The 25779-nt window shown below is 44.2% G+C and overlaps 1 protein-coding gene across 1 annotated transcript in view; it reads right to left on the reverse strand.

Moving 5' to 3' along the window:
* SMG6 (SMG6 nonsense mediated mRNA decay factor) overlaps positions 1 to 25779 on the reverse strand; it is a 241730-nt gene that overhangs the window by 125434 nt on the left and 90517 nt on the right. Inside the window, exons 11-12 of the mRNA XM_004593965.4 lie at positions 3509 to 3625; positions 1532 to 1700 (exon numbers count right to left, since the gene is read on the reverse strand). Of these exons, the coding sequence (XP_004594022.2) occupies positions 1532 to 1700; positions 3509 to 3625 (286 nt within the window). The remainder of the gene's footprint in view (positions 1 to 1531; positions 1701 to 3508; positions 3626 to 25779) is intronic.

Here is a 25779-nt window from a genome sequence, read left to right on the forward strand (position 1 = left end):
CCCGGAGGCAGACAACCCAGGCACAGATAGAAACAAAGACACAGGCACAGGGAACAGCTACACATGGTTGCACAATATTGTAGATGTAATTTATATAACAGAATTGTAAACTTAAAAACGATTAAGGGGGAGCTGGCACGGTGGAGCAGTGAGCTAAGCTGTTGCCTTCAATGCCAGTGTCCCATGTCGAAGTGCTGGTTAGATTCTTGGATATTCTACTTCTGACTCAGCCCCTTGCTAATGTGTCTGGGAAGGCAGTGGAGGATGGCCCAAGTGTTAGGGAATCTATTATCCATGTGGCCAGGAGTTCTAGGCTACTGGCTTCAATTTAGACCATTCTCCACTATTGTAGCCAGTTAGACAGTGAACTAGTACATGGAACACAGGTCTCTTCTCTCTCATTCTGCCTTTCAAACAAATAAATCTATCTTCAAAAAAAAAAAATTTAAGAGGTGGGCATTGCAGGTTAAGCTACCACCTGTGACATGGGTCTTATACTGGAGTGCCAGTTCAAGTTCTGGCTGGTCCACTTGTGATAAAGCTCCCTGTTAACAAGACTGGGAAGGCAAAAGATGATGCTCCACATAGCCTGAAGCCCCTGCCGCCCACATGGGAAAACAGGATGGAGTTCCTGGTTTTGGCCTGGCACAGTCCTGGTAGGGGTGGTGTCTCTCACTCTCTGCAACTCTGCCTTTGCTTTCTTTTTTAAGATTTATTTTATTGTGATCAGAAAGCCAGATATACAGAGAAGAGGAGAAACAGAGAGAACGATCTTCTGTCCATTGATTCACTCCCCAAGCGGCTGTAGCAGCCAGAGCTGAGCTTATCTAAGGCCAGGAAGTTCTTTTGGGTTTCCCAGTGGATGCAAGGTCCTGAGGTTTGGGCCGACCTCGACTGCATTCCCAGGTCACAAGCAGAGAGCTGAATGGGAAGTGAAGTAGCTGAGACATGAATCAGTGCCATATGGTATCCCAGCACTTGCAAGGGGAGGATTAATCAGGTGAGCCATTGCACCAGTCCCTACCATGATTTTTTAAAAAAGAGAAAAGGCCCATAAAAGATACATAAACATATACATACAGACACACCCAGGCAGCCACACATACTTCAAGACTCACATACCCCGGCTGACAAATGCTTTGAGGAACTATGTGGAGATAAGAGACAGAAGCAAACATGGTGAGAAGGAATGAGTGAATGAAGAGAGGCAGGCACTCACCCTGCTCACACGCTAAGATCACATGAAAGATGCACAAAGAAAAACTAAAGGGAGAGCGAGCCAGAGGTTATGTCTCTCATCTGGACTTTAGAGGCAGCTGGGGGTTACTGCAAGTACATGTGCAAGAGGACGAGGAACAGAACTGGGGACAGACATAACCCAAAGCATCAAAGGACAAGGAAGGCATACATGCAAGGGAAAAACCGAAATGCACATCAAGAAGGAACAGAGAAACAGTGGGGTGTAGGAAGGAGGAAACGAAGACGAGAGGCTGGGGCCAACAACACTGAAGGAGCGGACAGGCCGACTCACCGTGAGGGAAGATCCAGGGACGTGGGCGGGGGATTCCAGGTGTCCGGATGCCCAAGCATCCAGTCTGACCAGACTTTGACACTGGGAAGCAGTTCCTTCAGGTCTGGTACGAAGGAAGACACCTTGATGTCATCCTGGTCGTCCTGATCCTCTGGAGAAGATGGCTGAGCTGTGGAAACAGAGGGCAACAACTGGGCCTGTGTTTGCTGTGAGCCCTGAGTGAGGTCTGAGGCGCTAGGATGCTAGCACACTCTGAGGGAAAGACACCAGGTTCACGGGAAAGCTGAGTCTGGGTCTAGAAGTGGGACAAGTAAGGACAAGAGGATTCTGAAAAGTAGAACAAAGAACCAGTGCTCCAAGTTTGCTCCTTGGGAAGACTGTATCTGCCTCACCTGGGCCTGCTGAAGTCACTGGTCTGGATTCTAGGTCATGTTCAAGCTTTCCTTCAGTCCAGTGCCAAGATGGCACCAGAGTCCCTGCCAAGACTGCATACCTGAGCTAAAAATTCATGAAGAGACAGCACAGAAACCCAAACTTTGTGTCATTCAACAAAATAAATGGCTCATACGCTTCAAAAATGTCAAGGTCATGAAGGACAAAGAAAGGTTGAGAAACAATTCCACTTTAGAGGTACTAAAAGGACAGGGCATCTACATGCAGTGTGCGATCTCGTTTTATCCTGGAACAGCAAAGAATGTTGTTTGAGGTAATAAGAATGTTACTAGGATAGCTGGTAAAAACTGAGTAACACCCATAATATTCTATCAACATCCTGATTTCCATCAGAGATTTTAAAATGTCTCTTTTAAATATTTGTGAGTAGGCACTGCTATATCTACAAATTGAAATCAAATGATTCCAAAGAAATGATAAGTTTAACAAATGCGTGTGTGTTATGTACATAGAATTAAAACAATATAATAAAATCTTAGTAATGGGGGGGTTCTGGGTGAACAGTACATATGAATTCTTCACACTGTTTTTGCAACTGTCTTATAAATTTGAAATTATTTCCAAAAGGACAACCCAACACTGGAGGCATTCATGAGGCTGAGGTGTGTGTGTGTGTGTGTGTGTGTGTGAGAGAGACAGAGAGCGAGAGAGAGATGATGGGGTCTCATTAACTCACTTGATCTGGAAAGAGGTCTTCTGTTCTACCTAACAATGATGACCACTACAACTAGACTTGGAATTTCAAAGGCAGTCATTTAGGATATCGAATACTGCCTCAACCCCAGGGCTAAAAGTCCAGTGAGTCTCCTAAACCATAGATCTAAGATGCTTCAGTGCTCAGCAGGTACCAGCCAAAGAGGAGCACACAGACAGGAGGAAAACCAAAACATCAATTATGAACTAAAGTGGAAAACTATGTTTTTGAGTTTTTTAAAGATGTAGGAACAGGGCCCGGCGCAGTAGCCTAGCTGCTACAGTCCTCAACTTGCATGTTCCAGGATCCCATATGGGCACCGATTCTAATCCCGGAGGCCCCGCTTCCCATCTAGGGCCTGGGAAAGCAGTTGACAGCTCAAAGCCTTGGGACCCTGCACCCATGTGGGAGACCTGGAGGAGGTTCCTGGCTCCTGATCAGCTTTGGATGGGCACAGCACCAGCAGTTGCGGTCACTTGGGGAGTGAATCATCAGATAGAAGACCTTCCTCTCTGTCTCTCTTCCTCTATGTATATCTGACTTTGCAATAAAAGTAAATAAAAATCTTCAAAAACAAAAAGATGTAGGAACACATGGCATCCCATAAGCACAGGGAAAATTTGAAGTATCCAAGGAGTAAAGCAGGAGAGAACAGCTCCACAGAGAGGGATGAGGGATGGGGGCCTCAAATGTAACCAGGCTGCAAGAGGAGAGGGGACCAGGGAAATAGGCACAGGGAAGAGAAGGAATGAACAGTAGACAGAAGATGCTGGAAAGTGACTTGGCAATGTCAGGCTTCCTGGACAGGGCCAGGGGACCCTCCTGCTTACCTTTGGCAGACTCCTTAAGTAAGTAGGTACAGCGCCGAACCAGCAGAGAAAACATGGCCAAGCCCAGGGCAGCAGCCTGCTCCTGGATCACAGAGCGGCACTCCTCCGGGAAGCAGTCTGGGAAAGGAAAGGAAACTATGTCAGGTCTCCGCAGCCAGCACCAATTCTCCCCTACTGTACGAGCTGCGCATCCTAAACCTTGCTTCCCTGTCCTCATCTAGGATGGGGTGGTAACATTCCCTCTTGCCAAGGCAGACTGTACAGTAAAGGATGACAATGCACGTCAAATGCTCACCAACATGCCTGGCAGATAAGTAACCGCTAATATTGTATCAGGATCATCACTGTATACTCTGCAACTCAGCACTTCCTGAGGCCCAGTCATCTTGAAGTGGGATTGGAGCTGTAGGGACTTTGCCTTTAACTGACTACTGCAAATGGAAAGCTACGGCAACAAAAACCCAAATCCATTTATTCAGTTTCTGTAATGTACAGTTCGCAGGAGCAACGCATTAAGATCAGAAAAATGCAGATTTAAAAACTTATCTTCTTACATCACTTATCTTTGATTCTACCCTCACTTCCTCTTAATTGAACACAGATAGCACAAACATCTTATTTTCACAGAAACAGTTCATTTCTTTTAAGAGCAGATACCACAGATTTGTGTACTTGTGGATTAAGGGGCCTGCAGAATATTTGTGCATGCATTTGAAAGGCAGGGAGAGGAGAGTGGGTGAGAGACAGGTAATCTTCCATCTGCTGGTTCCCTCCCTAGATGCCACACCAACTAGGGTTAAGCCAGTGTAAATCTAGGGACCCAGAATTCATGCCAGGTCTCCCACATGGGTGACAGGGACCCAAATACTTGAGCTATTACCTGATGTCACTCAGGATGCATAATTGTAGGAAGCTGGATCAATGGTGCAGCCATGAGTTAAACCTAAGGATGCCAATATGGGACACATGCATACTAAATGGCTACCCAACTGCTGTACCAAATGCCTGCCCCCTGCAGACTTGTTTTTTTTTTTAAAAATATATATACCTGAAAGGCAGAGAGAAGAGATTCCCCATCCATTGGCTCATTTTCCAAATGCATGCAACATCCAGGACTAGGCCAGATAAAGCCAGGAGCTTGGAGTTCCGCCCAGGTCTCCCATGTGGGTAACAAGGACCCATCTATTGAAGCCATCCCTCGCTGCCTCCGGGATGCACATTGGCAGGAAGGTAAAAATAAGGAATGCAGCTGCGACTGGAACGCAGACACTGTGGATATGGGGCATGGCCATCCCAAATGACATTTTTTTTTCTATTAGAAAGGCAGATTTACAGAGAGAGGAGAGACAGAGAGATCTCCCATGCACTGATTCACCTCCCAAATGGCTACAATGGTTAAAGCTCAGCTGATCTGAAGCTGGCAGCTAAGAGCTGCTTCTGGGTGTCCCACATGGGTGCAGGGGCCCAAGGTACTGCAGCCACCCTCCACTGATTTCCCAGGCGGTAAGCAGGAAAGCTGGACCAGAAGTACAGTCAGGACATGAAGGGGCGCCCATATGGGATGTTGGCAACACAGAGTGAAGGATTAGCCAGTTGCATCACCATGCTGGGTCCCCCAAAATGGTATCCTAACTGTGGCATCCAATGCCTGACTCCAGACTGAATTAAATTTTATGTAACAGTAGTCAGTAATAAGTCAATGTTAGTTTGATTTTTTTTAATAAATTCTTACTCCCACAGCCAAAAAATAAACTGGGCTCCACATATCAGCACGCTTGTTTCTTCACAGGTCACTGACAGGGACTATCTCTTGACAGACAGCCTTTGGTGGGAGCTACTTACACTCTCAAACCCCTGCCCAATAGCCAGTGCATCTGAGCTGAAGAGTCAGTGCAACCAGAAACAAGCAGCCCAGTCTGCAGCCTGAGAGGAGGAGCCAAACCAACACCCGCAGGAGACGGGGGCAAGGGCCAGGCTCACGAGCTCAGCAGCAACTGATCTGTGAATTTTCTCTTTAACACAGAACTCTCAGCCTCTCAGTGTTAAAAGGATAATTAGCCACATGTTTGATCTCTGTCCCTGCTTGTGTTTTAGCCTCAGTAGCCAAGAGGGAGACCTCTGCTAGCTCACTAGTCTTGTCAGTACGACCTAACTGAAGCTGTGGTTCCAGGAGATGTTACACAACCACAATTATTCCTAGTGGTCTTCAATATAGGAGCAAGTGTGACTGCAGTATACAAAGCCAGTCCCCCAAAGCACTTTGAAAAGCCTAAGAAGGAACCAACTGCTGCTCTGAAGGTTCCAACATACAAACAGCATCAGTGCAGCAATTCTGTTGTGCCTTCTCTACTGTCCTTCCAGATGCACATTGGTCCCAAATGTTACCTCTAATATTGCAACAGTGGTTGGCAGTAAGAATGTAGTAACAATCCATGTGACTAGAATTGCTTACTAGTTTCAATCCTCTTCTGGTAAGACGCTAACTCTGTTCAACAGAAAAGAAACATCCAACAACCAAGAGAAGCAAAGATAGAAAGGCAGGAAAGATGTGCAAGCCATCCCAAAGCAAGTTGCCAACCTCACCACTCCACCCGTGGAGCAACAGTACTGTCAGTTCCACCCCAGTCAGGCACTGCCAGCAGCCTGTCTCTAATTAGCCACAAAGCCTGGAATGAGGGAATAAATCCAGAACAGAGGAAGCTGGGATAGAATAAGTGGAGGCCACATCCTGGAAGTTGACACAGAGTCAACATTTTTGTTCTTTTGTCAAGTGGGCATCTTGGCAGAAGTTATCCACATGCCCAAGGCAAGATGGAATGGAGTTGGAGGGAGGGTGTATGTCCCAGTTCCAAAAGTCTGGCATTTTGAAAAGCATAAGGCTACAGTAAGACACTCTCAGTAGCCATGAGAAGGGTAGGAGATGATTCCTACAAAGCCCATTTCTACTTTCAGGACAAATAATCTAAGGATAGAGTGCCTCTCAGAGTTCCAGATGGGATACTCAGACTCAACAGTGGGAAAGAGCTGCTTAAGAGCAATGACACCTGCTCACCTCTGGCATCTTCCCTCAAGCTTCCTGCAGAAAGGTCTGGGGTAAGGTAGAGTGAGACTGATGGTAAGGTACAAACCAGTTGGCTGTTCTGCTCTGATGCAGAGCAGAGGTATCATAATCTGTTTAGGGCTCAGAATGTTTGGGTCACGGTCAACCCTGACTGGCTGTGTTAACTGGAAGGCCTGCCTTTCTCCATGCCTCAGTTATGAGCATTGTCACGTGTTAAGACCCAGTGCTGTGTATTGTGAAGAATCCACTGCACATAAAACATGATTTCTGCAACCACAGCACCCCTCCATAGGGTAAAGGAAAATCATCATGTTCCCAAGCAACAACAGCAACTTGGATCCAGGGCCTCCAGAAAAAAAATGTGCTTGGTGTAGGTATCTTCAAGGGATGCTCCTGGCCTCCCACTGGCTTCCACCACCTAGAAGCTATAATGTCCCACTCCCTTCAGTCTTCACTGCTGCACATGTGGGTGGAAAAACAGCAGCTGCATTCCTGGGCTCCACCCACTTCAAGGCAAGACCTAGGATACCAGCCCCAGTCTGACACATACCCATATACTTCCCTAAAGTCGGGCTGGGTCAGGCCAACAAGCCACATGGGGTTGCAGAGGAAAAGGCATTGTTTGCCTTGGTATTTGCCTGGGTTCCTCTGGCTTTGTGTCAGGTAGCAGGAGCATGACTGAGCTGAAGAACTCATTAACATTGTGAAATGGCCTTTCCCCTTCTTTCCAAAAGCAGGCTTGCTCAAAGTTTAGGGGGATGGTTTTGGCTAAGGGAGTCAGACGGAAATATTTCTTACCAAGAAAGTCACCTGAGGCCTGAACTTGGATCTGTCCCTCCCCACATGTGGGCAGGTGACTGTAGATCTCAATATTTCTGTGGCCAAATACCTGCAAAGTCCAATATTCTTTTAACTCCCATGTAACAGGGATACTTTTTCATCTTTCTGAGAGCATATTCATGGAAAACATAAACCAACTGTCGTCAAAGTTGTATGAAATCAGGAAATGGAGCGGCCGGGAGAAGGCTGCCATGTGGCCGGATGTTATGTATTTCTAATTAGTGCTATACATCTTTCAACAGCAAGTGTCCTTCTGCTGGGAAACACAACACGCTGCCCTTGTTATTGTAACTGTCAGAGAAGTGCTTAAACAGATAATCTCCAGGAAAAGTGATAAACACGTCCCCTCTCCCACCAGTGTGTGTGCGATGGTGCTGCCAAAGCAAAGCTGTGCCTGATGGCTCCAGGATGGCAAAGCATGCTCCAGCAGGAAATGGGAGTGAGGCAGCAGGGCTGCTGAGAGAAGGGGAGGGAAGGGGAGGGAAGGAAAGGGGAGAGGAGGCAGGCCCACCTGCATGGACCTCTTAGCCTAGCCGAGAAGCAATGGTTCAAGACCTAGTGCTTCTGTTCCACTCCTGAAACAGGGTAGCGAGTGTTTATCAGGGAGATGGTTTGGGGAGAAACACTATTAGTGAAGTGGTGTTTGGCTGATCGCAACAAAATCTGGCTGTGCTGGAAGTAGCAGAGTTCCCTTGGCACACACGGCCAGCTGTGCACTGGCAAGAGGATGAGGGGAGTAGCAACTGAAAGACATGGGACAGGCAGCACATGGAGACTGATACCCTGGCAACAGCAGAAGGGATGTGAATGGCACTGGGACCCACAAGCCATTCTGGCAGAGCAAACCAACTCTCTACTGACTGCTTCACCAGCAAGTGGAGAAAAATGTAGGCAAGACCATCCATTCGCCCATTTCCTCTCCACAGGCTCTCCCCTAAGAGAGGAAATGAACGGTCAGTCACCTCTAAACTAACACCACCTGGAGGCGATTTGTTGGCTCTTATCTTTCAGACATAAGGCTGCTTTTCTCATGAGTCAGTCACCAGTCAGACACAGGGCTGGCACCGTTCCTGAGCAGCCCACCAAAACCTCCTTGTCTACGGGAAGTGGGCAGTGAGAGCATCTTTCAACCACTGCTAAGCAAAGCTGCCTGTGGCAGCTCCTGGCTGCAGAACAGGAGGGGGAGGCACCACATAGGAATCAGACAGATCTCTGAGCGAAAACAGAGATGCCCATGCCCCCCAGGGCCTGGTTTTATTTCCTGGAGAGTAGAAGGAGTGACTCAGAAAAATAAGGCATCGATATACTCAAGCAAATTACTCATGTTCAATGGCAGAACAGAGTGATACTGATGAGGCATGAGGCAAGCCATGACACATGCCTGAACAGGGGAGAGTCAAGGGATGACAGAGGAACACAGAAAGTGCTTTCCCCCTATTAGCCCTCACTGTTGTACCTACTGCTTTGTTTGGATTTTCCAGGATTCTACTGCTCTTCTAGAAGTCTTCTGAAAGTGAATGTGGGGGGGGGGGGGGGAAATCCCAATCTCTTAAGAAAGTGAGAACTCCCACTAATTCCAGAAACATTCATTTGGGTGCCCAACTGTGGAGAATGTAAAGGCAAATAGGATTGGACCTGGCACAGTGGCTCAGAAGCTGAATCCTCTCCATGCATGTGCCGGGATCCCATCTGGGTGCTGGTTCATGTCCTGGCTGCTCCACTTCCATCCAGGTTCCTGCTTGTGGCCTTGGGACCCTGCACCCACATGGCAGACCCAGAAAGGCCCCTGGCTCCTGGTTTTGGATCAGCTCAGCTACAGCTGTTTCCACCACTTGGGAAATGAACCAACAGACAGAATATCTTCTTCTGTTTCTCTTTGTAAATCTGCCTTTCCAATTAAAAAAAAAAATCTTTAACAAGCAAACAAAAAAATACAAATGTGATTCTGTGCCTGATGACAATCCAATAAAGGAAAATGAGTGGATTGCATGTACCTAAGAAACAAATTCAACATAAGGCAGCAAATGCTATAATCACAATGGAAGAAAGAGGAACCAGTGATGTGGTGAAGCAGGTTAATCCTATGCCCGTGGGGCTGGCATTCCATATGGGCACTGCCTTGTGCCTTGGCTGTTCCACTTGCCATCCAACTTCCTGTTCATGGCCTGGAAAGCAATGGAGTATGGCCCAAAGCCTTGGGTCCCCACACCAACATGTGAGACCCAGAACAAGCTCTTGGATCCTGATTTCAGGTCAGCCCACTCTGGCCATCACAGCCACTGGAGCAGTGAACCAGTGGATGAGCGCTCTCTCTCTTTCTCTCCTCTGTACATCTCAAGTAAAATAAATAATTTTGAAAAAAATAAAAAAGAAGGAGGAAGATACTATCTGTCACTGGCGGGAAAGGAAATCACTTCAGTCAGTGTATGTTAGAAAAGATTTCATGGAAAAGACCATTTATTTCTAAGCTTAGTTGCAAGACGTGAACTAAGATGGGATTAGTGGGTCTAGGAGGGACTGACTGTATGTACTACACAAAGCGCACAGGTAGGAACACACAGGGCTCTACACTCTGTATGTGGCTGGACTACAGTCTGTGCTGCTAGAACAGGGAACAACAGACAGCAAAAGGACATGCACTAAGTTTCTACATGAAGCAATAGTAATTAGCTTATGATGATCAACCTGGTCAAAGTGGGTAACGGGAATGAGTTAAACAGAAAGGCAGATGAGTTAGAAAGCTAAGACAGCTTGTTTTCATGAACAGAGATTATATGTAGAAAACTTTACATGCAAAATAAATGTAACATCTTCCTTACACAAGAGGGAGGGAGAAAGGTGTGAAAAATGCTGCAAAAAGATCAAGAGCTGGCTGGTGATGCTGGTAGGGAGGGAAGGGGAAGACAGAGATTACCAGGACAGATCAAGAACGCTCACTGATACCCTCAGCAGGTTCCAAATCCTGGGGTAAAAAGTGGTAAAAGCCCACCAAAAAGATCTGAGGAAGGGGCAGAAGCTTGGGACCTGAGAACACCTGCAAGAGGGAGCTTCAGGGGCGGAGGGGGGAATCCCCAGGCTCCCACCTACTTGGCTCTAGGCCCAGTCCTGTCATTCCAGAACAAAGACACTTCAGGGGGTCAGAAATCGCTGAGGAAGACCTTGCAAGAGAAGGCCTGGGAAGCCTGAACTGGCTCTCCCTGAGGAAGCCATTAGATATTCAGCACTTCATTTGTTTCCAATTCTTGTAGGAGTGCAGCTCCAGGCTGTGGGGTGAGAGGCTCCTCTCTGACGTAACCAGGAAGCAGCTGCAAAATTAAGGAATCCCTCATGACATCATAAAAAGCATCAATGGTTTACTGGGGAAAGTATAAAAATTATATATTCCCACATGATTCCTACCCCCAACATGACACCTCTTTCTACCCCTATACATTTGCCCAACACCCAGAAGCTACTCTGATGTACAGGGCACAAAAGGGCAAACAAAACCCAGGAAGAGAAAGACCTCTGGTGCATTCACTACTGACCTATGTATTCTGATTTCAGTAAGTAATAACAGCTTGTACTGGCATAGTCATACATATAATTTTTCCCCAACAAAAAACTATAAGCCCCTTGAGGGCGAGAACTATGTCAAGACTTCACGTCCTTGGTAATCACCAGGATGAGAAGGGTTAAGAAATGTTTGCTGAAGTGGTGTTTGGAGCAGTGTTTAAGACACTGCTTGAGACACCTGCACTCCATAACACTGCTAGCTTCAAGTCCTGGCTCCACTTCCAAATCAGCTTACTGTTAATATGCCTCCTGGAGACAACAGGTGATGGTTCAAGTACTTGGGCACCACCACCCATGTGAGAGACCAGGACTGAATTCCAGGCTCTTGGCAGAAGCCTGGCCCAAGCCTGACTTGGCCAGCCTTTGGAGAGTGAACTGGTAGATGGGAGCTACTGCTGTGCCTTTCAAATAAATAAACAGTTGCTATTCATGATAGCAGACACTTGTCTCTCTCACTTGTGGATCCTAAATCTAAACATGATTCCACTGTGACCTAAGTAATACAAAGATACACTGAAAACTATGATAGGCAACGAGGATTTCCATGTATTATCACAAAGCTTGCACAGGAGCTATTATTCTCCTCCCTCTGTTAATAAAGACAGGATGATGCGGTGGGGGGCATAAAATATCTTCTATTTACTGGTTCATTCCCCGTTGGTTGCAATGTTCAGAGCTAGGCTAGGCCAAAGCCTGGAACTCCATCTGGGGCTCCTATGTTAGTGGCAGGGCCCTAAGTACTCTGTTGCTTTCCCAGGTGCATTAGCAGGAAGCTGGATGGGAAGTGGAGCAGCTGGGACTTGAACTGGAGCTCATATGGATGTGGGGGCGTAGGGGGTGGTTCAGATGACAGCTTAACCTATTATGTCACATCGCTGTCCCTTATGCTCCCTTGACGGCATTTGAAGAAACAAGCTCAAAAGGTTAAGTGATTTTGCCCGCGCACACAAAGCGACTGCTTGCCAGAGCTGGGATTTGAGTCCAGCTCTATCTGTTCTCATGCCTGCACTGCTTCCCTGGCTGGTTTGCAAAGGCTTGATATTCAAACTTCACACTCCAATGATTCCTTTCTCCCCTACTGAGAGCACAAAGAACTCAAACCATTCCAACCACAATTTTTCACAAAAAGTTTTGCTATAGTGACATAATGTCATTTATCATAGGGCCAAAGAAAATTAAATATTTAGGTATAGATCTAGCCAAACACACAGAAAACCCGGTGCTAAGAGAATTATAAAGAGCTGATGTGGCACAAGAGATGGACCTAGTGGTTAAGACACTGGGTAGGATCAGAATACCAGGTTCAATTCCTACTCTGGCTCCTGACTCCATTCTCCCGCCAAAGTGTACTGTGGGAGGCAGTAATAGATGGCTCAATTAGCTAGGCTCCCACCCCCAATCTGGGAGATTTGGTCTGTTTCTGGCTCCCAGTTTAGGGACCTCTTGGCCCATTTTGGACATTCTGGGAGTAGGCCAGTAGATTCTTCTCTTTGTGCTTCAAATAAACAAAGAAAAAAAAAAGAAGGGTCAGAACTGTAGTGCAGTGGTCTCCCACTGCCACCTGTGACACGGGTGTCCCACATTAGGGTGCCAACTAGAGTCCCAGTGCTCCACATCTGAAAAGGCAGCAGGGAACAGCTCAGGTGCTTGAGTCCATGCTTCCTGTGCAGGAGATCAGGATGAATTCCCTGGCCTATGGCTACAGCCAAGGACGTTTGGTGAGGGAACCAGTGGATGGAAGATCTCTCTCTCTCTTCTCCTTACCATTATCTCTCCAAAAATAAATACATATTCTCAATGATTTTAAGCTAAAAAAATTGCTGATGATACAGGTAACAAGATTTATCATTTTCATATATCGAGACATTCTACAATATACAGATGTCAACTGAACCAACAGGTTCATGCGGTTACTAGTCAAATCACAGGAAGGATTTTTGTAGACAAAATAAGAAAAGCTTACTCTGAAGTTTATATAGAAAGGCTAAAGATCTAGAATAGCTCAAATAATTTTGAAAAAGAACAATGAAGTGAGAAGAATCGTATCTCTGATAAGTAAAATAAGGAAAGCAAGGCTTTGTTTTTTTTTTTTTAAGATTTATTTATTTTTATTACAAAGTCAGATATCCAGAGAGGAGGAGAGACAGAGAGAAAGATCTTCCATCTGATGATTCACTCCCCAAGTGAGCACAATGGCTGATACTGTGCTGATCCGAAGCCAGGAGCCAGGAACCTCTTCCAGGTCTCCCACATGGGTACAGAGTCCCAAAGTTTTGGGCTGTCCTTGACTGCTTTCCCAGGCCACAAGCAGGGAGCTGGATGGGAAGTGGAGCTGCCGGGATTAGAACCGGTGCCCACATGGGATCCTGGCACGTTCAAGGTGAGGACTTAAGCCACTAGGCCACGGCACCGGGCCTGAAAGCTAGGCTTTGTAGCAAATGATGCTAGGTCAATGAATAACCATATAGAAAAAAAATCACCTTGTATTAGATCAATGACTTAGAGGTAAAATCTAAGACTATAAGGAAATTTTCAAGGCTCAGGACTATGTGAAGAAATCTGACTTGGTGGCAAAAGAACAATGCATAAAATGAAAGACTAATATTGCATCTCATGAAAATGGAAGTTTTTGCTCTGAAACAGACCTTTTTAAGAGGATGAAAAAGCAAACAGCAGGCTATAAATTAAAGAAAATACATTTGCAAACTATGTATCTACCAGAGGACTGTTATCTAAACTATTATGAAGAACTCTTATGCGAAGAAAACAGACAACACATTTATAAAATAGGTGAAAGACACAAACCAGTATTTCACCAAAGAGGATATTCAAATGGAAAACAAGCCCATAAAGTGGTGTTCATTATCATTGGCATAAGGGAAATAAAACAACAGGTATCACCATACATCAAAATCACTAAAATAAAAAACAGACACCACTAAAATAATAATAATAATAATAAAACCCAACACACAATGTTGGTAACGACGCACAGAAGTGGTATTACTTATACATTGATAATGGGAATGTAAAACCTCACACAGTCATTCTGGGAAACAGTTTGTCAGTTTCTTCTAAAACTAAAAAACTACTTACAATACAACCCAGAAGCCAACCCCCCAGGCCCTATCCCCAAGAAATGAAAACCTAAATTTACATAAAAACTTGCACATAAATTGTTCTCAGGTACCTTTATTTGAATAACAGCCCGAAATCAGAAACAACTCAAACATCCTTCCACAGGTAAACAGCCACAGAAACTGTGGAATACTCACACACTGAACACTACTCAGCAATAAAAGCAACAAACATACATGCAGTAAGACAGCTAGACCTCCAGAGCAATCCTAGTGAAAACGCCAATTTGAAAGGCTATGTACTGTATGATCCCATCTATATAATATTCATGAAATAAGTAATTACAGGATTAGCAGTGGCCAGGAAGTAGGATTCTGGTAGAGGAAGGGGGTAAGGGTCATTCTCAAAGGGTTAACACGAGGGAGCCTTGCAGTGATGGAACCACTGTGCATCAGGATTGTGGCAGCAGTTACAGGAGGCTATGCATGGACTACACACATGACTGTAAGTATGACAGGTAAAACTGGAACATGAATAGCAACTCGAGGACGTTGGCAGGTGCTCCAGCGATGGAAGACAGCAGCACTGTGAAGGCAGAGGTAAAGGGGACACAGGATCTCCGTGCATTCTGAAAATAACTTGTTACAAATCTAACAGTATTTCCAAATGAAAAGTTTAAAACACATTTTTAAAAGTAAATAAAACTCCAAAACTATCTAGCATATAATTCTCAATTTTTTTTCACACTGGTGACTTAGCCTCTTCTTTTTTTCATTTTCTTTATTCAGGCTTCAATAGTTATTCTTTGGCCTTTGTGTACTAGCTGTCATGAAGGTATTTTTGCTTTGCTTGGTTTTTTTTTTTAGATTTATTTATTTTTTTATTGGAAAGTCAGATATATAGTGAGGAGGAGACACAGAGAGCAATATCTTCCATCTGCTGGCTCACTCCCCAAGCTACCACAACAGCCAGAAATGAGCCAATCTGAAGCCAAGAGCCACAAGCCTCTTCCGGGTCTCCTATGTGGGTTCAGGATCCCAAGGTTTTGGGCCGTCCTCGATCGCTTTTCCAGGCCACAAGCAATGAGAAGCAGGGCCATGAGGATACAAACCAACACCCATATGGAATCCCGGTGTGCGCAAGGCAAGGACTTCAGCCACTAGGCTACTGCGCTAGCCAATACTTAGGCTCTTTGCGGACATTTTCTGAACTAACTTGCCAATCACTCAGTGCAGATGCTGCCTCTTGCTCTCATCTTGTGCTGTCAGTCCTTATCTGGCCTGAGCAAGAAACCTTCAGGGGCAACTGAAAAGAAAATAAAAAAGAAGGGAAAGTTCCTTGAAGACAGAACTCCTGTCTGCAGTTAAGGGATAAAGCAGGAGAGCTTCATCAAGGCTGAGTCATCGGATCAGTAAGAGCCACGTCAGACAGCACAAAGTGAAGCTGACAGGCAAGTGGAGAAAGACGACAAGATGGACAAATTACAGAAGCTAACAAGGCTGCTTCAACATGTTCCTGCATCTCAGAAAACAAGTGAAGGTACAAATCTCAAACCAACGGTATGTGCATTTTTCAAGTGAGGCTGTCAGGCAAAAAAAAATTTTTTTCCCTAAAACAGGAGCACTGTTTCCATCACAAATCCAACTGCACTTTCAGGGCTACTGTGCACCACTCATCAAATAAATATGAAGATGTACTTTTTTAACTGGCAGCATCAGCTACAATATTCTGTTAAACAGCCCTGGGGCAACTCTGTAAAGCTCAAAGTTTTGAAAACTATATATAAAACTTCTTCAAAGTAAAAAAATATTTTGCATTTAAAGAAAAGAGAAACCTCAAAATTTTCTTACTAGGGCCCAACATGCTAGCCTAGTGGCTAAAGTCCTTGGCTTGCATGCACCAGAATTCCATATGGGTGCCCGTTCTAACCCCGGCAGCCCTGCTTCACTTCCCATCCAGCTCCCTGCTTGTGGCCTGGGAAAGCAGTCAAGATGGCCCAAAGCCTTGGGACCCTGAACCCAGAAGAAGCTCTTGGCTCCTGGTTTCAGATTGGTGTAGCACCAGTCGTTGCTGTCACTTGGAGAGTGAATCAGTTGACGAAAAATCTTCCTCTCTGTCTCTCATCCTTTCTGCATATTTGACTTTCCAATAAAAACAAATCTTAAAAATTTTTTTTCTTAATGGGTGAAAACATTTGTAAAACATGTGATGAGGGACTCAGACTCACATCTACAGTGTATAAAGATCTCCTTCACCTTAAGAAGAAAATTTAAAAATTAGGCAAAGAAGATACATGGATTTACAAATAAGTACATGAAAAATGGCCAAATAATTAATCATCAGGGAAATATGATTCAAAACCACAAATGCAACTATATATCCAACAGAATGGTTGCATTAAAAAAGATGGACAAAAAACATTAAGTAATGATTAGGATGTGGAGTGACTGAAAATATAACACAACTTTGGGGATGTGAAATTTTACAACTCTTCGGGAGAACAGCTGGGCAGTTTTTAAAAGTGTTAGAACATACACTTACCGAATGACCCAGCTGTATCACTCACAGGTATCTATCAAGAGAAATGAAAGCATACATCCACACAGACTTTCACCTGCATGTTTATAGCAGCTTATTCATATTCAGTCAAAAACTGGAAAAATCTCAAATGTCCATCAACAAGTGAATGGATATACAAATTGTGGTATATACACACAATTATTACTCAACAGTAAAAAGAACAAATTATTCAATCACTCGACAGCATAGATGAATGTCAAATCATTATGTGAAGTAAAAAGAACATACTGTCAAGTTCCATTTAAGTAATAGTGCAGAAAATGCAAACTCATCTGCAGTGGCAGAAAGCAAATCAAGGTTGCTTGAGGCCTCGGAGGGGAGAGTTAGGGAGGAATGGATTACAGTGAACACAGAGGAACTTGGTTGCACAAAGTACACTCACTACCTGGATTGTGGTGACAACTTCAGATATACGTACACATATACATCAAAATTCAAAAAACCCTGCAATTTACATACATGCAGTCTAAAAATGCCTCTTTTTTTTAGACTGAAAATATTTTTCTAAAAAAATAAAGCAATGAGGGCTGACATTGTACCATCAGCAGGTAAAGCCTAAGGTAGCAACATCTCACATGAGGGCTGGTGTGAGTCCAGACTGCTCCATTGTGATCCAGCTCCCTGATAATGGCCTGGGAAAAGCAGCAGGACATGGACCAAGCATCTGAGCTCCCATCAGCCACACAGAAGATCGGGATGAAGCTCGTGATGCTTGGCTTTGGCCAGACTCAGTCCGGGTCACCATTCAGGCTACTTGGGAGGCGAACCGGTAGATGAAAGACCATTCTCTTTTCATCTCCAAGTTTCAAACAAACAAAATCAATTGAGAAAAAAAAAAAAAAGGACACTGCCTGAGACACCCACATCCAACATCAGCATGCCTGGGTGTGAGTCCCAGCACCAGTCCCATTCCTAGCTGCCTACTAACTAAAGGACACCCTACGAGGCAGCCAGTGAACAGCTTGAGCATTCAGTCCCTGACAACCATGCAGCAGAGTTAGATTAAATTTCAGCCAGGTTTAGCTGTCACTGTTGTGGGTTTTCAGGGGAGTGAAACAGCTGATGGGAGAGCTTTGATTTTTTTTCTGTCTCTTTGCCTTGTAAATAAATTTAAAACATTTTTAAAAACTGGTATCTTCTGAGTGCCTAGTATATATCAAGCGCTTGGGAAAGATGTTTTGCACATATCATCTAATATTCAGGAAAACTTTGTGAACTGCCATTGGTAGTCCTACATTACAACATGGAAATGAAATCTCAGAGAGGGTTACATAAATTTTCTTCATTAAGATCGCACAGGTGGTGAGTGACCGAATGAGGAATTTAACTCCTCAGTCATGTTGCTTCCAAAGCCCATTACAGCTTTACAACACAACCACTGCCTTCTAGAGTTGAGAAAAAGTCACCGGGTAGTGCTAAGCCATCTCCAGAGGAGAGCAGACTCGAGAACCAGACGACATCCTGGGGCCTTGATCAGTACCTCTTGGCCAGAAGCACAAGCCATCTCCTCTCTATAAGGAAAACGAAAGCCCTTCTGACTGTTTGTCTCCTGGAAACACCCATCCAGGAGAATGGGAAATTAATAAATAAATTAAATACCAGTCAGAATTCACAGTGGCAATTTCATTTCAGCTGCATTGATACTTTTGTTTCTCAGAAGTTCCTACTGAATTCCAGGATAACTGAAACACATAATACCTCCCTGGCTCCTTGGGCAAGTGTAAGCGCTGCCACTGGAGACGTTGCTGAAGAATAAGGCCCAGGAAAAGAAGGGCAGGCCGTTCCAGCAGCTCGCCTGGAGAGTTACAGGACTGTAGATCTTTCAGGGCAGTTTCTAACTCTGCACTACTTGATGAAAGTTTTGGGAAGCTTGCCTCTCTCCCAGTATTGGGAGAAGCAGAACAGAACGCTAACAATGATTACATCAGCTAGGTGAGGCCATCTGGAATGCCACAGAGATCTGTATGTCTGTCCAAAGTTATTTAAGGCTCTGGGGGAACAGAGAGGTGAGGAGACTTCCCAACAGGCACCAGCATTAGTCAACCTAGATCCAGAAGTTTTTGCCGCAACAGTGTGAAAAAATAAAAACAGCTACCACCCCCTGTGATGGCCACTGAGAGATTTGGCAGCAGATTAAGACGGCAGCCTGAAATTCACTTCTGCCATACGAAGATTCAGGAGTGCTTTGAGCGTACCTTAACAGGTCAGTGACTGAGAGACAGAGTTGAGGCACAGTAGAGTAACCCACCAGCAGCTCATATGAGCAGCTTTTGTAGCTATCTGCAGAGTGAACCAGTGGATGGGAGATCTGTATCTCTCTCACTGTCTGTAACTCTGCCTTTCAAATAAACACATCTTTTAAAAGGAGCTAATGACAGAAAATTCCTGAAGACATCTCCATTCAAAGTTCCTCTGCTAGGACAAGCAGAGGGACACAGAAGTGTTCAGCAGCCATTGTAACAGACCAACTTGTTTTATTTCTTTTTTATGGCTTCCTAAAATGGTCTCAAAAGGAGTCTGACAAAAGTTCATGAGCATTGCCAAAAAATAAAACAGTTCTGAGACAGGTGGGGGCACAGAGGTATCCAGTATAGAAAAGATCTGGAGACTTTCTAAAAAGTTAGCTTTCAGGAAGCTTCCAGAATGCAAAGATTAGAGCTATCAAAGATTGAGGGTCAGTACTGAACAAGGAGACCAGGGAGAAGCACTATTCTTTGATGGAATTTTTGTGAATGTCTAAAAGGGTTCCTTCAAAGCTTAATATCCAAGATCAAACTAGATCCAGTAAATAATGACTTCATCCAACCCCACCTACTGTGGCACACCTAGTTATAGAAAAGATGTCAGTAGAATAATAATTCAACAAAGCTATCATAAGCAAGCAGAAAGTGAGACAGCACTCCAGGGAGGTGACAAAAACCCAGGCATGCAGTTTGGCCCCAACATAGAAGCTCTAGGATGGACACCACCTTTCATAACTGTCATTACAAACCTGTAATCACTGGGTTCGCTTTTTTTTTTAAGATTTTTTTTTTATTCATTGTTTACTGAAAATGCAGATTTACAGAGAGACAAAAATCTTCCATCCCCCTGGAAAATCATGCAAGTAAATATTTGTAATCTGTATTTACACTACACAAGACAAATGATTTAAAGCATCTATTAAATGACCTTATTTATCTAATGTTCAGGTGCTTCTAAGACTTTAGGAAATCTATAATATAATAATAAACAAATTTAGAAATGTTGAAAAAAAATCTTCCATCCACTGGTTCACTCTCCAAATGGCTGCAACGGCTGCAGCTGAACTGATCTGAAGCCAGGAGCCAGAGCTTCTTCCAGATCTCCACACAGATGTATGGTCCCCAAAGCTTTGGGCCATTCTCCATGGCTTTATCAGGCCATGAGCAGGGAGCTGGATAAAAAGTGGAGTTGCTGGGACACAAACTGGTACCCACCTGGGGTATTAGCACTTGCAAGTGGATTGGCAAGTTGAGCCATCATGCCAGCCCCAGATGGGTCAATTTCTCAACAAGGCTAATTAAAATGCAGATAATTAATCTCACTTATTTGAGAGTTGGAGAGTGAACACCAGCAAGGGTTCTCATCGACTGGTCCATTCTGGAAACACCCCCAAAAGTTGGGATCTGGCATTGTGGGAAGAACCCAGTTGAGGACATCAGACTGCATTCAGTCTGGACCCATTTCCACCTTCCATCAAATTCCTCAATGTTGAAGCTCCTGCCATCTGCTCCCCCTAAAGAAAACAAAGCGAAAAAGAAAAATCACCTAGGGCCTGGCTAAAATAGGAAGCCAGGAACTCAATCATGGTCTCTCACAATTGGTTCATAGAGTCCAATCACCTGAGCCACCAGCCCTGCTTCTGCAGGTCTCTGCCTCAGCAGGAAGTGGGAGTCAGAGGCCACAACTGAGTTCTCAAACCCAGGTATTCCAAGGCAGGATGTGCATGTCTCACAACCAGACTACAAGCCCAGAACCTACACACACTGTTGGAAACCTCTACCTGATGGGCCCAGTGCAGTAGCCTAGTGGCTAAAGTCCTCACTTTGGATGCACAGGGATCCCACATGTGTGCCGGTGAGTGTCTTGGCAACTCCACTTCCCATCCAGCTCCCTACTTGTGGCGTGGAAAAGCAGTCGAGGATGGCTCAAAACCTTGGGATCCTGCACCTATGTGGGAGACCCAGAAAATGCTCCTGGCTCTTGCTGTGGCCAGTTGGGGAGTGTGAATTAACAGATGGAAGATCTTCATCTCTGTCTCTCCTCTCTGTGTATCTGACTTTCCAATAAAAAAAATAAATAAATCTTTAAAAAAAAAAAAAAAGAAAGAAACCTCTACTTGAGAATACTTTAAAAAAGTAGTGGAAAATGGAATTAAACATTATTTATTTTTTATGCAAAACACTCTGATATGCATGTATATTAGTTTTATTCCTCTTTCTGTCATCCTGGAGTCTGTGGAGGTTTTTTGGGAAGAGGTTTTCTAGAAGGCAAATATGTCCGGATTACTGGTGCAAGGCCATTTTGGCTGGCTATAGCAAGGTCTCAAAAGGAGCACACGGCACTTCTTCATATTGAAGCTGTTTATTCTCGAGATGAAACTGATCCTACTTGAGCCAGAGACTGCTTCTGTATACAAAGCAAAGAGCAACTCACAGTGACTGTTGGAGGCAAACCTAACCAGGGCGACCTGGGGAAAGATTTCTTGTGCTCTCAGAAACAGTGCCAAAGCTCCTGCCAAATTCCAAAGCAACCTTCCCAAAAGGCCATTGGACACCAAATCATGTGATGCTGTACCCCTCAAGTATTTAAACTACTGCAAAATAACAATGAATTTGTTCTCTTGTTTAAAAAAAAAAACTGGGGACACGGCTGGACAGCTCAATTGGCTAATCGTTCAATCCTAACTGCCAGCATCCCATATGGGTGCCGGTTCTAATCCCGGCAGCCCCACTTCCCATCCAGCTCCCTGCTTGGGACCTGGGAAAGCAGTAGAGGACGGCCCAAAGCCTTGGGGCCCTGTACCTGTGTGGGGAACCTGAAAGAACTTCCTGGATTCTGGCTTTGTGTCAGCTCAGCTTCAGCCGTCATGGCCATTTGGAGAGTGATGGAAGATTCTTCTCTGTCTCTTCTCTCTATAAATCTGCCTTTCCAACAAAAATAAATAAATCTTAAAAGATCCTATACCCAAGTGGGAGACCCAGAAGAAGCTCTTGTCTCCTGGCTCTGGATCAGCTCAGGCAGCCATCTGGGTGACTTAACCAGCGGGTGGAGGATCTTTCTCTACCACTCTCTATAAATCTGCCTTTCAACTAAAAATAAGTAAATATTTTTAAATATTTTCTTTTAGGGAGACACAACGTGGTATAGCAAGCTAAACCTCTTTCTGCAGCATCAGCACCCCATATGGGTGCCAATTCAAGTCCTGACCGTTCCACCTCCTATCCAGTTCTCTGCTAATGGCTGGGAAAGCAGAGGGGCATAGCCCAAACGCTGGGCCCTTGCACCCAGCTTCAAACCAGCCCAGTTGTAGTCACTGTGGCCATTTGGGGAGTGAACTAGTGGATATATGATGTCTCTACCTTTCTTTTCTGTGACTCTGCCTTACAAATAAAATACAAATAAGTCTTAAAACATATTTTATACATCCTTCTATGATAAATTAAAAGCAAAAACCACACAATGTATTATGACATTGCATGAATTCCCAAGGGATTGTCTGCACAAAAATAAACTTATTTTTTAATTTAAATTTTTTTAAAAGATTTATTTTTATTTCAAAGTCAGATATACAGAGAGGAGGAGAGACAGAGAGGAAGATCTTCCGTCCGATGATTCACTCCCCAAGTGAGCTGCAATGGGCCGATGAGCGCCGATCCGAAGCCGGGAACCAGGAACCTCTTCCAGGTCTCCCACGCGGCTACAGTGTCCCAAATCCTTGGGCCGTCCTCGACTGCTTTCCCAGGCCACAAGCAGGGAGCTGGATGGGAAGTGGGGCTGCCGGGATTAGAACCGGCGCCCATGTGGGATCCCGGCGCGTTCAAGGCGAGGACGTCAGCCGCTAGGCCACGCCGCCAGGCCCTTAATTTAAATTTTGCATGGACTTTTTTTTTTTTCAAAGTAGAAGGTAACTTTATTGAGGTATAAAAAATGCAATCTAAGCACACAGATTTCATGATATACATTTTCTATGAAAATTGTAAAGATTTTATCATATAAAATATACACATTTTCTATACTACATGTCTGAATGTAAATGCAGGGAGAAATGTTGGAAAGAGACCTACTAAGCTGAATAACAACTCTGGGGAAAGCAACAGTTGGGGCGGGGTAAGTCTCAGAGCCTTTTTTTAAATTACCCTTGTACAATGAAAAAAAATTAGGGTGGATTAAAAACTCAGAACTAAGAAAAATACACCATTCACATGGGATAATGGTTACTATGAATGGCCTTCAAGTTTGAAGTGGAAACACCTGTAACCTTGTCCTTACTGGAGAGAAATTTGTGTATCACTTCCTTAGGAAAAGCCATTCTAAGCAGTGAGCTCTTCAAATTTTTTTAAAATATGGATTCAATGCATAGGATACTGTATGAAAAAAAAACTGAATAATTCTGAAAAAGCTTTATATCCCATGGTTTTCATACTGTCTACTTTCAATTTATTTATTTTTATTGGAAAGGCAGATTTACAGAGAAGGATAGACAAAGAGAAGGATGTTTGTTTTATCCATTGGTTTACTCCCCAAGTGGCTACACTGGCCAGAGCTGAACCAAACCAAAGCCAGGAGCAAGAAGCCTCCTCTGGGGTCTCCCTAGTGGGTGCAGGATCTCACGGGCTTGAGCCAGACTCTACTGCATTCCTAGGCCATAAGCAGGAAGTTGGATTGCAAGTGGACCAGCCAAGTCTAGAACTGGTGCCCACAAGTTATGTCAGTGTGAAAGGATTAGCCTGCCACAATACTACGCTAACCTCTATATTGTTAAAATATGTCCACAAACTATTATCTCAACATTATCTATATGGTAGTACAAAAACACATGATTTTACAATAGTTTTTATATACACTAATATAGAAATATGCTATATTATCAATAAATACATTCTAGTATGAGAGTGTTCAGCTTAGTGGTTAACACACTGGTTAGGAAGCCCACATCCTGTATGAAAGTGCTAACTCAGCAGTGATGGCTCAATGACTTGGGTCCTTGTCACCTATATGGAAGACCATAGAAGTCCTGGTCTGAGTTCCTGGCTCCCAGTTTCAGCCCAGCTCAGTGCAGTCCCCCCTCACCAACTATAGGAATTCAGAGAGTGAACCAGCAGATGGTAATTCTGTCTCACTGCTTCTCAAATATATAACATTTTGAGATACAAAAAAAAAAAATCTATAAAACAGTTAAAATAGCACTAAAAGTCTTATTTCAAAGAGATCCATGAGAGACCAGTGTTGTGGAGCAGCAGGTTGCATGATCACTTGCAACTCCATATCACAGTACCAGTTTCAATTCCACTTGTTCTACTTCCAATTCAGACTCATGCTAATGGGCCTGGGAAGACCAAGTACAAGGGACCCAGCCATGTGGAAGCCCTAGCTGAGTTTCCTTGCTTCTGACTGCAGCCTGGCTCAAACTGCCAAACTGAATGGTTGGTAGCCACTTAGGAGAGTGGACTAGCAATGGAAGATTTCTCTCCCTGTCATTCTGCTTTTCAAGAAGTAAACAAATGAACTTTCTCTAAAGATTTATTTATTTTTAGTGCAAATTCAGATATACAGAGAGGAGAGACAGGCAGGAAGATCTTCCATCCACAGGTTCACTCTCCAAGCTACTGCAACAGCCAGAGCTGAGCTGATCTGAAGCCAGGAGCCAGGAGCTTCTTCTGGGTCTCCCATGCGGGTGCAGGGTCCCAACATTTTGGGTCATCCTCAACTGCTGTACCAGGACACAAGCAGGGAGCTGGATGGGAAGCAGGGCTGTGAGGATTAGAACCAGTGCCCATATGGGATCCTGGCACATGTAAGGTGAGTACTTTAGCCGCTAGGCTACTGCAACGAGCCCCAAATAAACCTCTTTTTAAAAAATCCACATTTGTTGACCAGTTTCTTTTTTCGCCATTAAATTTCCAATCCAGCTCCTAGCTAATAGTTCGGGAAAATCAGAAGATGGCCCAAATGTTGGGGCTCATGCACCCGTGTGGGAGACCTGGATGAAATTCTAGACTCCTGGTTTTGGCCTGGCCCAGCTCTGGACACCATAGTCATTTGGGGAATGAGTCAGCAGATAAGATTTCTGTCTCTGTAATTCTTTCAAATAAATATTTCTTACACACACACAAATGGTTTCTTTACATAGGATCTCTGATACTTGATGTATTTGCTTAACCAACACTCAACATATGACAGAGACTAAGGGTTGGAGAAACCCAACTCCAAGTTACATGAAGTTGGTAACTAAAGATCAGTCAAGAATGAGAGTGAAGAATTCTAAACTTTTTTTGAAAAAGATTCATTTAATTTTATTGGAAAGTCAGATTTATAGAGAGAAGGAGAGACAGAGAGGGAGATTTCCATTTGCTGGTTCACTTCCCAGGTGGCCACAATGGCCAGAGCTGAGATGATCTGAAGCCAGGAGCCTCCCCTGGGTCTCCTGTGCGGGTCCAGGGTCAAAAAGGTTTGGGCTACCCTCCATTGCCTTATCAGGCTACAAGCAGGGAGCTGGATGGGAAGGGGAGTGGCCAGGATATGAACTGGTATCCATATGGGATCCTGGTACATGCAAGACAAGAACCTTAGCCACTAGGCCACTGCACTGGGCCCAGAATTCTAAACTCTAAATAGATAACGAATAACTAAGACAAATGAGAAAATGACATAATGCTAGAGAAGATTTGCTGTTTTAAAAAGACCAAATGATAGACTAAAATATGTATTCAATTAAACACATAAATGTGTTAGCAGTTGAATGGATATGAATGAAGGGTTGTCTAGACTGTAAAATTCAATTTATACACTTTTTTGGTATTTCCAGAACAAAAGATAATAATAACTATAAAGCATGGATATATAAATATAGTCAAATTTATATTTGAACACTGATACAGAGAACAAAGCTCTATAATTCTGGGATTAGCACCCC

Source organism: Ochotona princeps, chromosome 17 (assembly GCF_030435755.1).
Source record: "Ochotona princeps isolate mOchPri1 chromosome 17, mOchPri1.hap1, whole genome shotgun sequence".
Taxonomy (NCBI): Eukaryota; Metazoa; Chordata; class Mammalia; order Lagomorpha; family Ochotonidae; genus Ochotona; species Ochotona princeps.